This window comes from Balaenoptera acutorostrata, chromosome 14 (assembly GCF_949987535.1).
Source record: "Balaenoptera acutorostrata chromosome 14, mBalAcu1.1, whole genome shotgun sequence".
Lineage (NCBI taxonomy): Eukaryota > Metazoa > Chordata > Mammalia > Artiodactyla > Balaenopteridae > Balaenoptera > Balaenoptera acutorostrata.
Window position 1 is genome coordinate 48,907,633 of NC_080077.1, and position 13,606 is coordinate 48,921,238.

General features: G+C 36.8%; 1 protein-coding gene across 5 annotated transcripts; it reads right to left on the minus strand.

The window, feature by feature from the left end:
• Window positions 1-1,620: 1,620 nt before the first annotated feature.
• Window positions 1,621-13,551, minus strand: FAM229B (family with sequence similarity 229 member B). Of its 5 annotated transcripts, none has more exons than XM_057528168.1 (4): window positions 13,432-13,551; window positions 4,891-4,990; window positions 3,000-3,138; window positions 1,621-1,834 (listed from the first exon to the last, which is right to left on the minus strand). In XM_057528168.1, exons 3-4 carry the CDS (start codon window positions 3,122-3,124, stop codon window positions 1,717-1,719), a joined length of 243 nt encoding a protein of 80 aa, XP_057384151.1. In that variant the 5' UTR covers window positions 3,125-3,138; window positions 4,891-4,990; window positions 13,432-13,551; the 3' UTR covers window positions 1,621-1,716. The 5 variants fall into 5 exon arrangements, with proteins under 5 accessions (XP_057384151.1, XP_007190781.1, XP_007190782.1 ...); XM_007190719.2 differs by having other exon boundaries at window positions 4,834-4,990; XM_007190720.2 differs by having other exon boundaries at window positions 4,891-4,993; window positions 13,432-13,530.
• Window positions 13,552-13,606: the final 55 nt, after the last annotated feature.

Sequence of the window (13,606 nt, forward strand, 5' to 3'; positions counted from 1 at the left end):
ATTTTACATTTTTGGTGCTGGATTTCACTGTAGTTCTTTAAATTGTGAGGGTTTTTTTCCCTCCTTGGATGCAATTTAGTTACTTGGAATCAGTTTGACCCTTTCCACTCTTGCTCTTAAGCTTTGTTAGGGCAGGTCCAGAGCAGCCTTCAGTCTAAAGCTATCCTCCACTCCAAACCTACCCCCAATGAGGCAATATCTCACTGAGGACTCTACTCCATATATTAAAAGCTCTTTCCACTATGGTTGAATCACAAATTATTCCCAGCCTTGTATGAGCTCTGAGGAATTTTTCATTACTCCTTTCTCCTTTCCCATGATTCTTTCCCCAGCCTTGGGCAATTTCCTTTATGGATTTTTTTCTCTTCCTTTGAGGAGTATTAAATTTTTATTTGGCAAATAATTAAGTTACTCATGGATCATCTTGATTCTCTCAAGTCTTATTTTTAAACTTTGTTAAAGTTAGTATACATTAACCTTTAATCTAGTGCTAGTTTAGACCTCCTACTAAGACATGACCTTTCTGAGGACTCTACTCAATGCCCCACAGGTTCAATAAGGTCTTTCCACTCTGGCTGGTTGGAATTCAAACATCTCCTAGCACTGTGTGAGCTCTCAGAATTTCTCCATTTATAAATCCCTGATGAAAAGATTTTCTTTTCACCTCATGTAGCACACATGCATCTATGTGCAAGTAATTATAAGCTAATAAACCTTTCACTTAAAAAGGCTTATATATATATAAATATATATATATTTCTTCAGGAGCAGAAAAGTAGACAAGAAACTGGGGAAACTATATCTGATACTAAAGTCTGTCTTTTGAAGAAAAAAAAATTTCATGGGATGAAGGGTGGCAACCATCAAGAGGAAAAGAAAGCAAGCTGAGTTTCTTGGAACTATTACAAGAAGAAAAAGAAAACAGAAAGAGCTGGCCTACACCTCAAAACTGAGCCTTACGTCTAATCAAATAAAAAGATCCATCTGAGGTTTCTCAATACTAACTGTGGACAATTTCAAGATGACTGGCTGGGACTTGAGGTAATAGTGTGATGATGAGACATCATTTTTCCTGGAAAAATAGGGGTTAGACTCACAGCCTTGACCTCATTATAATAAATTTAACCAATAACCTGAGCTCCCATATGATAGCAGTGTATATGCTTTGCAGATTAACCATGGACTAAGAATTTCCTTCAGTCTTGGGTATTATTTCAAAATGCATAACCCACAGGGCTCCATTTCTCACCCAATATAATCATTCCTGGGCAGAACATTATCAAAAGACAGAAAGACAGAAACTGGCTTAGGGTATTCAAGTGAAAGGATTCAGCTAAGTAGCAACCCAAAAATAAGCAAAGGAAATCAGCCCAAAACACATTAAGCATTTAGAATGTGCCCTTCCTGACTGATAATCAAGGTGGCTTAAGCTTCATTGTGAATTGTTGATATTAATGATCCACTGTGAGCAAGATGATCTCTAAGGCACTTTCTAATTGTGAAATATTATTCTGTCTTATCTATCAAACATAACTGATGGCTTATCACTACACATGTTTTACAGACTACATTCTGGTCTTTCCCTACAAAAAGTAAATATTTCAACTACTGTCACCATCCAAAGGTGCCACCACTTTTATTTGCTTACCAGATCATAAGATGATACTGGTCCATTACCCTTGACTTAGTCAAACCTCTACAAAAGACTTAATGACGCTATTTAGGATGCATTTCCTTGCTGCTTTGTGCAGGTGGCTTTCGCATTGTTGCAAAGACAGTGATGGGAACATCAGTTATTGTCAGGCAATGATTTCCAGGGCATCTTCGGAGTTGCCTAAATAAAAGAGCAAATGACATGTACTTAGATATAAAAAAGGAAACTTTTTTCAGAGAACCAAAGTTTGAGTGTATATTCAGCTGTTTTAAGTCTTTTTGAAATCTCTGAATGTCACAAAATATAACAGAGTGGCACTAATGAGGCAGACATTTTAGACTTACATTGCAAAGAAATTGTTGTTAAATGTTGTACCATACATTTAATCAAAAGAAACTTATAAATACAAAGATAACCCTCCAGATGTTCTTTTGAAAGGTATGCAGGGATTTCTAAATGGCAAAGAAAAGTGGGGCAGGGGGGAGTGCATGGTTGTAAACATAAGTGATAATACTATGGCAATTCATACATATATGCACCTTAAAATCACTCCAGTTGAGTGATTTAAAAACTAGAATATTTGTGGAAAAATATAAAACTGAACATACTATTCCACATACTATTCAAATGTTGATAGGATCTCAGGTTTAAAAGAGCCCTTAAATAACATCTAGTCTAAAAATACACCTAGTGCTTGAATTTCCTTTCCAACATCCCCATCAAATAATAACCCAACCTTAAACATTTCTAAAGACTACTAATCAGTATTTCCCGAAGTAGCCTATTTTATCCTTGAATAACTCTGATGTTTAAAGTACCTACCTTATTAAGCTTAAATCTGTGTTCTGAAAATTCCAAGCCATGAGAAATCAAACAATGTACTATGGTAAACAGAAGAAAAGTGGAATAAATCCTATTATAGTTTTCCTCAATTTTGCAAAAATAGAATCTTCACCTCTATATCACTCTCCTTCTGCCAAAGGTCAAGTCAAAGCCAAAGTGACACTGACTCTGAGGTCTGAGTCTTTTTCATATTTTGTAGCCTTATGCCTAGCACAGTGCCCTGCACATAATAGCACTAAAGGTTTGCTTATTTGATTTAATGTTATATAATCTTGAAACTATTAGCAAAAAACTAGCTAAATATTTACCCCCCAAAATTGGTCTATCATTCAGACTTACAATATACAGACTCTATGCTAAGAAAACCTAGGCTCTGGTAAAACTAATTTAATAACAGCAATGCTCCTAGGCTTCTTTCTTACTAATTGAATGTCAGCTAAAGCTTGCATTGATGATAGCCATTACACATCTCCTCAGTTGTTAGGACAAGAAGACTTTTTACCTGCTTGGTAACATCTCTTTCCCGTTACAGGAAGCATTGGAGCTCAGCCCAGGCTCCAGCCCAACTGAAGGGTCTCCCCCTTCCATTGGAAACCTCCTTGGCTGGATCCCAAACCGAAAAGGCATAATTCACTGAAAACCTAGATTAGAAAGTTAAAATAATGGAGAGGGGGGATGAGTTGTTTTCAAATAGTTCTTTGAAATTCTTAATATTAATTTTGCTATAGGCATATAGAAACATTCTGAAAACGACATATTTAAATATCTATAAAAGTACATAAATACTCTATTATACAACTCTCCCTTACATTCAATTTTAAGTCTTGAGCAAATATAAAATAGCCACTAGATGATAAAGTAAACTGTGCCCTATGGTTAACATAACTGAAGTCCATTTATGTTATGTGAAAAAAAATTGTTTTCCTTTGAATGGTTATGGCAATTGACAAGCTTGAGCTCCCACTGCCTCTCTGCCTATCTAAACCCTTGTCTTCCTTTGAAGTACAAGAGTTTCACATCTGCCTGATATCTACAGCTATTCCTTCTCCTCCTGGTGGTTATTTGTTAACCCCTGCCTCTCTACATTTACAGTGCATTAGTTAAGAAAGTGCCTTGGAAGAGCTGGACTGACCTGGATTCAAACCCTGGCTCTGGCTCTTCCCAACTATGTGATCTTAGGCAAGGTACTTAACCAAGTATGCTTCTCAAAGATAAACTGAGCTTAATAATATTATCTACCTCCAGGGTAATAATGGGGATTAAATAAAGTAATACATGTGAAATGCAGTGCCTAACATGTAGTACAGGCTCAATAAATGTTAACTGCTATTACTCAGCAGATACTACTGAGCATGATTAAATATATACATACACATATGCAATGTAATGTATATATGAGATACATACGCTATATATGATACACATACACACACACAACTACACAAAATAAGCTCCTCACTGCCTACTGTTGCCTCTGCTTGGAATTCTTCCCCACCTCACTGCTCCCACTCTTTACTTGTTAGGGCCAACTCATTCATTAAGTGTGAATTTAAATGTCACTTTCTCGGAGAAGATTTTTATAACCCCTCCATTATATGTTTTCTTAGCACTCTACTTCTGCTTTATAACAGTTATCATCGCTCTAATTCAGGATTTCTCAACTCTGACACCATTGACATTTAGGGTCATGTAACTTTTTGTTTAGGAGGGAGGAGACTGTCCCGCGCATTGTAGGAAGTTTTGCAGCATCCAAGGCCTCCACTCATCACTCACATGCCAGTAGCACCCCACCACAAAGCTGCGGCAAAAATATCTCCAGACATTGCCAAATAGCACTTGGTAGAAAAGGGGAGAAAAATCTCCCCCTGTTGAGAACCAGTGCTCTAATTTTTTTGTAAATGTTTTTGCTTTATCATTGTCCCCCCCACTCCCATTCCATGTCTGTCTTTGTCACCAGTGATTAAATCCTTAATACCTAGAACAGTGTCTGGGACACAGTGGGTAATCAATAGCTCTATCTTGTATAAATTTACATGTCTTCAGCAAAGGGCAGGAAAAATGAAAAATGTCTTATAACTTTCTTATGCCTAGGGCAGTATTCTATGCCTAATAAGTAAGTGTTTATTGTGGTAATAATAAAACTAAATTATTAAAAGTTTTGGAATTTGAATATTATATAATAGTTGTTATAGACTGTGTGTCCATTATCGAAGAAAAAAGTGTTATGTTCAATGACAAGTTAGTAAAACCATAGTAAAAACTATGGTTTAGTATAACTAGCTATCATATGTAAGTATTAAGCTTCAGCTAACTTGATCAAGGATACACAGACTTACCAAAATAGGCCGAGTCTGATTCCTGTAGAGGTGAATAAATCAATTGCTTCTACTGACCTTCCAGAGAAGGCTGGAATTGCCAAAGGAATGATGATCAAATGTTCCAGTGACACCCAGAAATTCTGACACCAGAAGATTCTTTCACATAGTTTCCTACCTGCTAACAAATAAAATATCACGATTCATAGCTCCAGCAACAAGCTGAAACCTAGCTAAAAAATTGTCTCTAAAGTTTGTGTGAAGGTTTTATTCTTGTTGTCATTGCCTTGTTTATTTTCCAACATTAAATATTTTAATCTATGAATTACTTTATCTGTATCTATTCTAAACCGACAGTCTAATCAATCTGCACAAAATCTCATGAGATTCTCCTCACTTTATATCCTATTCTCATTACCTTTGTCTTCCAGACTTTCCCTTAACTAATAACCCAAATTAATCCAATCTAGACATGTCCTTGTCCCATGCCAAAAGCCTCAAACTGCACCTTTACAAATTTCTTTATCGTTCTTCCTATGTAGGACTCTCTAAACCCTCTCTCTAATGCCTGGACTACCTCTTCTCTCCTGTTTCCTCAAAAGACGCTTGAAATTCCCAAGTGACAGGAATAATGAGAAAGGAAGAATACATCTTACACTGTCCTCTCTATTCTGTTCCCTGGGCCCTGAGTTCTCCGTTTATAACATCTTCACCAAATGAATGATGATAAAATATCCCAGTGACACCAAGGAATTATGACATCAGAGATTCTTTCATATAGTTCCCTACCTGCTAGAGCATAAAATGTCTCAATTTGTAGTTCCAGCAACAAGCTGAAACTTATCTTCTGGACTGCCCTTTCTCTCCCAGTTTCTATATCAACAGCTTACCTCACTGAATGTAATACTTAAGTTTAACTCTTAAGCCAGAACATTACTCTTCAGCTAATCAATTTTTTTTCAGTTTTCTTAGCTGATGACTGAACTATTAAATGCTAATGAGCATTTTTCACATTTAATGAAAATCTTTTTTACTACCTACATTTTATGCTAAGTTCCCACTGTTCTGTTTTCATATGCTTTATGTAATAGGAAATTAGCATTTTACATAATTAAGTTGATGTTAGATAAAAGCTGAACTCTACCTTCTCTTTCTTACTAGGGTGCTGTGAAGAGTTGATCACAATCTTAGCTTAGAGAAATCATTTAACTGACTGTGTCACAGTCAGACAAACTGAAATAATTGCTGGTCATTGTTAGCTAATATATCACTAGGACCTAAACATTTGACGCTTAGTATGGCAACATTTTTTTAATAGTTTGAATTTTCTGTGTGGGTGGCAGTGCGAAAACGGTGGGTTAGCGCCTCGGAGTTAGGTTTAAATTCAAACACCGTGTTAACTCTGAGACTGAGCAAGTCACTAAAAGTTTGTAAAATGGTATTAATTTCTACATCATAGAGTTGTTTTGAGGAATAAAAAGCCAACAGCTGGGGTACAAAATTTCAATCAGAGTGCTGAGGCATTGATTTCACTTTTTAATCACTGATATACTATCTTTAAGCTGCAAAGCAAATATTCGCATGTGAAATATTCTTAAATTCCCCCAGTTTACCATCATTTTAAACTAGTTTATTTGGCACAAGTTGTGCCAAGGTTCTTCTTTAATATGGATGATACAGTGAGACAAACCAAAAAGTAGCCTTAATGATGGAACTATCCAGCACTAGAGTATATACATCAGAAGATAAAATAAACTTGACTCTACAGCAGATCTTCACAGGGGAATGGATGAATAGGTGAAGTATAAATAGTGAAAAAAAAAATGGTGAAATCTCTAAATACTCTCTCTTAATTCTCATAAGTGCAAGAATAGTGATCTTTCAATCTTCAGGATATTGATTCATGAGATACAGAAAAAGAGTAATGTTTGAACTGGTCATATCCTAAGAAAATATCCATTATTAGAATTACTTTATTCATACCACAAATATTTGCTGATAATCCACCATAAGCAAGGCATGTGTTAAGTACTGAAGGTAAAATATTGAGCAAAACAAATACAGTGTCTGCCCTAATGGAGTTTACAAGTTAGGGTAGGGTATGCTCTAGATTAGCACTAAATCTAAAGGACGAGTAGGCATTAACTAGGTGGAAGTGGGTAGGAAGCAAAGACACTGAGACAGTTGGGAAGGGGGCAAACAGAGGAAACAGCATGTGCAATGGTCCTGTGCCAGTAGAAAGGACAACAGAAAATCTGAAAGGCCAGCATAACCACAGCAGAGAAAATAAAAAAGAAACCAGGTCAGAGAGAATAAGTAGAGGCTAAATCAAGCAGGAACATGAACCCCAGATAAAGATTTTAGACTTTACCTCATGAGCAAGGGAGCCCGCAAAAGAATTTTAATCTCCTGGGAAACATATTTAGGTTTCAGTGATTTTTTTCCTCTATTAATTTTCTGTTTTCTATTTATTCGAGTTCAACTCCAATCTTTAGTATTTCCTTTTTTCCTGTTTACTTTGGGTTTAATTTGCTTTTCTTCGTCTAGTTTCTTAAAATGGAAGCTTAGGTCATTGATTTGATCTTCTTAACATAAGTATTTAATTCTATAAATCTCCATCAAAGCAGTACTTTAGCTTCATTTCACAAATTTTGAAATTTTGTTATTTTCATTTCCTTCAGTTAAAATTTTCCTTTTTGGCTTCTTCTTTGACCAATGGGTTATTTAGAACTATGATATTTTGTTTTCAAATATTTGGGAATATTCCAGCTATTTCTCTGTTACTGATTTCTTAGATTCCATTGTTAACAGAGAACATTCTTTGTATTATGTTAATTCTTTTAAATTTATTGAGACCTGTTTATGGCCAGAATAAGGACTATCTTGGTAAATGTTCTATGTACACTTGAAAAGAATGTGTATCTTGCTGTTGTTGGGTGACGTATTCTATACACGTAATTGGTTGACAGAGTTGTTCAAGTCTTCTGCATTCTTACTCATTCTCTGTATACTTGTTTATCAATTATTGAAATAAAGATGTTGCAATCTCCAACTATAATTATGAATATGTTTCTCTTTTCAATTCTGCCAGTGTTTGCTTCACGTATTTTGAAACTCATTAGGTACATAAATTTTTAGTAGCATTATGTACTCTTGATGAATTTATATTTTTATTATTATAAAATATCTTTATCGCTAGTAGTATTCTTTGCTCTACTTTGTCTAAAATTTATATAGCTACTTTGTATTCGTTAGTGTTCATATAATGTTCCTATATTTTTAGTTTCAAACTTTATATTTGATGTAGCTTTCTTTCTTTTTTTATTATTTTATTTTATTTATTTATTGTTTCTGGCTGCGTTGGGTCTTTGTTGCTGCATGCCGGCTTTTCTCTGGTTGCAGCGAGTGGGAGCTACTCTTCATTGCGGTTCACGGGCTTCTCATTGTGGTGGCTTCTCTTGTTGCAGAGTATGGGCTCTAGGCGCGCGGGCTTCAGTAGTTGTGGCATGTGGGCTCAGTAGTTGTGGCTCGTGGGCTCTAGAGCGCAGGCTCAGTAGTTGTGGCACAGGGGCTTAGCTGCTCCGCACCATGAGGGATCTTCCCGGACCAGGGATCAAACCCGTGTCCCCTGCACTGGCAGGTGGATACTCAACCACTGCACCATCAGGGAAGCCCTGATGTAGCTTTCTTATAAACAGTATATAGCTGAGTCTTGCTTTTTACAAATCTACTCTGATGATCTCTGACTTTTAAATTAGGGTGTTTTGATGTAATGCGATAGATATGATTGAATGTAAATCTGCCTTCTTACTATTTGTACTCTGTGCCATCAGTTTTTGTTCCCCTTTTGTTCTTATTCTGTACTTTTGAAACAGCTGAATATATTTTATGAATCTATCTTATCTCCATTATTGGTTCATTGCTATACAAACTCGCATGTTGTTTTGTTTTGCTTTGCTTTGGGTTACTTTAGGGTTTATGGTATACATCTTTAACTTTTCAGTCTGCCTTCAATAACATTATACCACTTCCAACACAAGAAAATTACAAGAATATATTCTATTTCCCCCTCACACCCTGTATTACTTTGTCATCACGTACTTTACATCTACGTATACCATAAACCCCACAGCACATTATTATTAGTTCTTCTTTAAGCAATCATCTCTTTAGGAAATTTTTCAAGAGAAGTCTTTTATATCTACCCACATATTTATCATTTTCAGTGTTCTTATCCCCTTGAGTAGGTCCAGATTTCCATCCAACATAATTTTCCTTTTATCTGAAGGTTTTCATTTAAGTTTTGGACTTCTGGTGATTAATTCATTCACCTTTTGAATGTTTTTACTTCATCTTCATTTTTGAACATTCTTTTTGCTGGGTATAGAATCCTAGGTCAACAATTTTGTGGGGTTTTTTTTAAGGACTTTAAATATTCTTCTACAGTGTTTTTTGGCTTGCATTGTTTCCAACAAGAAAGTCTGCTGTCATTCTTGTCTTCGTTCCTCTGTCTCCCCAACTCAGGATGGCTGCTGGGCTGTGTTTGGACGCTATTCATTAGAAAGAAACCACTAGGTCCAGCCCAGACTCAATGGGAGGTGATTACACAAAAATAGGAGGCAGATCATCTGTAGAGAAGTTCAAAAAAAACTAGGAGGCAGAGATCACTGGGTACCATCTGAGAGGCTGCCTACCACAGATACTGTGTTTTGGTGTCATGTTTGAGAGTGCTTGTGATGAACTTACAAATGTTGTTCATCAAATATTTCTGGCTTTCTGTCTTCCAGAAATTGTAATTCTTGGTCCCCTTATGATTACTTGGAGCCCATGTGACTAGTTTTGGCCAGTAAATTAACAGCAGCCATTAATTGCAGTACAAGACCCTCCTGAGTTGTCTTTCTCTTTGCCACAAAAAACAGGAATTATCAAATAGTGGTAGCTCAGCAACTTGGGTGCCAGGGTGAAGATAACATAAAGCATAGCCACCAGACTCCCCCCTCCAATGGATATGTATCATGTGCAAAAAATAAACAACTGTTGTTTTACACCACTGAGATTTGGGGGTTGGCTGTTACCACAGCATAATAAAATTTATCCTGACTTATACAGACTTAGGTCCAGACTTAGGTACTGCCATAACAAAAACATAAAATATAAGTCACCAGCATAGTGGTCAAGCAGCGAGTGTCAAGAAAATTGTTATTGGAAACTGAGAGGATAGTTGTCTATGCTATTCAGTGGCAAACCTACTGGAAAAATCTTTGGAAAACTCTGTGATAACCTAGAAAGCAGATGATTTGCTGGTGAATGCTAGGTGAAGAGGTTGGAAGACAGAATGCCAATAACATGTTAGCTGCTGTTGGCTGTGTTTGTCAAGTTATATGACAAAGAGATGGGCTCAGAAATGCAGTGTGCAAGCAGGAATAAAAATTGATAGAGTGCCCACAAATTCAAAGTATATTTAAATGACAACTTTGAAAGCTACAGGAGTATATTTTTCTTGGAACACATTTTATTCCTTCTCCGAAATTTGTAGCATCTTTGTAATGTCGTCCAGTACTAAATGTACTATAGATGAATCTAAAGGAGCCTAATTGTTTTTTCTCCATGCCGCCCCCCAACTTTTGTTTCTTGCCTGTGTACCTAAAGAATTCTTTCTTTATTCTGAAAACTGAGTAACTGAACCAGGGTATATCCCTTAGTGTTGACTGCTCTATAGAAATTATTCCATGTAACATGGTATATGCTTTTAATCTATAGATTTTTCCTCCTGTATTATTTTTTATATCAATAAGAACATTTCGTCTTCAATTTGCTGTGTTCTCTATTTCAGGGGCACTTATTAATCTTACGTTGAACCGTCTTTATCTGTTTCACATATATTATCTTCCAAGAGCTATTATACCTTTGTCCTTTGCCTCAGTGTTCTCTGTGATTATCTCAAGCCTTTCTTCTAATCAGTAATTTGATTTTCAGCTCTCTAGTCTGCTTCTCTGTGCTTCTAATTATTCATTAGTCCTTTAACATGTTTTGGTCTTTAGTTTCCTTTCTCTTTTATTTCCATTTTAGTTCATTTATTCACCAAATATTTATTGATTACCTATAGTACACCAGGCAAAGTTCTAAGTACTAAGGATATAGTAGTGAAAAAAACAAGGCAAGACTCAGCCCTCAATACATTATTTTAGCATCTTGTCTTTAAGTTCCTGTACTACCAAACTCATATTCTTATTATTAATAAGTTCCTCTACAGCACAAAAATTATATGAATTTTCTTTTTTCCCCTTAGGTTAGGTTTTACAGGTCATGTACTTCATTCATCTTTTACATGCTATTTTCCTTCCATCCTTCCTTCCTTTTACAGGAGTAGTTTGCATAATTTTCAATGATGTTTTCCTCTTGCTCACATTTAACATATAAAATTTTGCCCAATCTATTTGCTTGGTGTGTTAGACAGCTATTGCTCCAATACTATTGCACCCCAAAATCTCACAGCTTCAACCAAAAACCTTTTTTCTTATTAAGACTGTGGAGAGACTGCTGTTCAGCTGCTCTCCACTTGCCTCTCCTGGGTTTGGCTAGGATTAGCAGTACTCCACATTTCAACTGAGATGCAGATTCAGATCTGATCCCCATGTCTTCATCATTTTGGAAACAGCAGCCACCTGAGGTAGTTTTTCTTACGAAAAATAGCAAAGACCAAGAGGCAAAAGCATGCAAGCACCCCTAAAACCTTTGATACCTGATATCATTCCACTGGCCAAAGCAAGCTACCTGACCAAGCCTGACCAATAGGACAAAGACGTATACTCTGCCTACACCCCTATTCCAGGAGGTACTGCACAGTCATGTGCAAAGGGAGAGAGTAAACAATTCAGAACAATACTCCAATCCACCATACTCTGCTATTCCGTGGGTAAATTCTCCTTGACTTCTTTCCTACTTATCTGAAATCTGCTCTTCCACTCACAGCTAGAGTTTGAAAGGTAAATCATATTTTCTTCTTCATTGTGTTTTTATCAGAGGAGGTGTATCAGAGAGAATTCCATGAGAGCTGTGTGTAGCCTTCTGGGTGGCCTGCGTTCTGCTTGCTCTTCTGAAAGTCTGTTGAATATTTTCAATGAGGTCTCAGTCCATCTAATTAGGAGTGCATTCAACTTTAGGATATGTTCAGATATATGACTTCAAGGTGGACTCCTGGAAAGTATAAACTCTAAAATGTTTCTTCTGCTTCTACTGAAGTCCTAAAGTGGCTGGTATGTAAGGTTCTACCTTGACTCTCAAGCAGAATTTCCTCTCAGTCTGATTCTCCCCAGACTGAAGTTTTTAGTGAGACTTGTTAGAACTTTCTTAATTTAATTCTGTTCCCGTGTATGACCTCTAGGGAGTCATGACTAGGACGTAACCACTGCATGAAGGGTAGAGCTCTGCAGAGGCCAGAATACCAGATGAGCTGGCACCATAGCTCACAGATACAGATCTACTCACAAACTGGACCAAGCTTTGCAAATTTTAGAAGCCCCAGACTTTAGGACTTTAATGTTAAGACCTAAGTGAAGTGTTAGGGGAACCTGACTGCACCTCTAACACTGACTCCATGCTCACTAATAAGCAGTTAAGAGTAAAATCCAGCAAATGCAAAAAATTATTGACTAAAAGTTACCTATTAATCATAAGATATGTGAGTAATAAGGTGAAAAACATCTAAATGGAAATGTGGGAAAGCCTCAGCCTCATAAACCACCCACTGCAACTTCAAACTTACCAGATATCAGAGATACAGTAACAACTATTATTTGTATTGGTAGGGGAATAAGGTGTTCCAAACAATCGAATATTACAATTCCTATTACCACACATTAGTTGCACATGTAATTTTAACTTTTTTTTTGGTGGGGGGAGGCTTCCTAGTATTTTATAGTTGCTCAGAATTTTTGTGGAAAATATTAATTTTATGAAAGAAGTGCTTGAGTTCTTAATTGAAATCTGGTCTAAATTAATCAATAAGAGTTTACAGTATTTTTCAATGTTTGAAAATTTTAGGAGTTGGTCGTTTTCAGGAATACATGATTTTTCAATCTCCTCCTCCTTTGTCCCACCTAAACACTGTACATAAATAAAATGCCTAGTTTTAATTTCATCTCTTCCATCAGACTTCTATTGAATCCTATTACACTTAGCGCCACAAAATCGTCACAATTTTTTGAGTATTTCGTGTGTATCTTCAATCAGATTGTAAGCCGTCTGGAGCTGGATCTATGTCTTAATTTCTTTTGAATCCTGCAGAGGGCCTAGAAGTTAAGGTTGGGAGCATACAGCTTCAACATACACTGGTTGGGCCTCTGAAGCGCCATTTTTGTCAATCTGTATAACCACCTAGTTTCGGTTGTACCCTGACACGTCTATTTGTCTGGGGTTTCTTTGTGCTCATCGACATTATTTTCTATTAGAACAAAGGACTTGTTGAATAGATTAACGCAGAGTCCGGAGGAATCGGAATGAACGGAATTTGACCCGCCGCCCCAGGTACTGAGACTGTAAACGGAGACTGAACCTCTGATAGATCATAAACAGCTTTAAAGACACATGTTTTAAAATCCCACGCCAAAGCCTAGTTACCCGCCAGTGATCCCGGCCTCCGGAGCTGCAGTTGCTCAGATGTTTACAAGGCAGCGAAGATCTGCTATCGGGAGGACCAGTCGCTATGGTAACGGTGAGACGCAAGTGCACTTGCGCAGCCTTCGGACGTAAAATCTGAGCCTGAAGCTAGAGCAGAGCGGAGCTACGGCAGCGA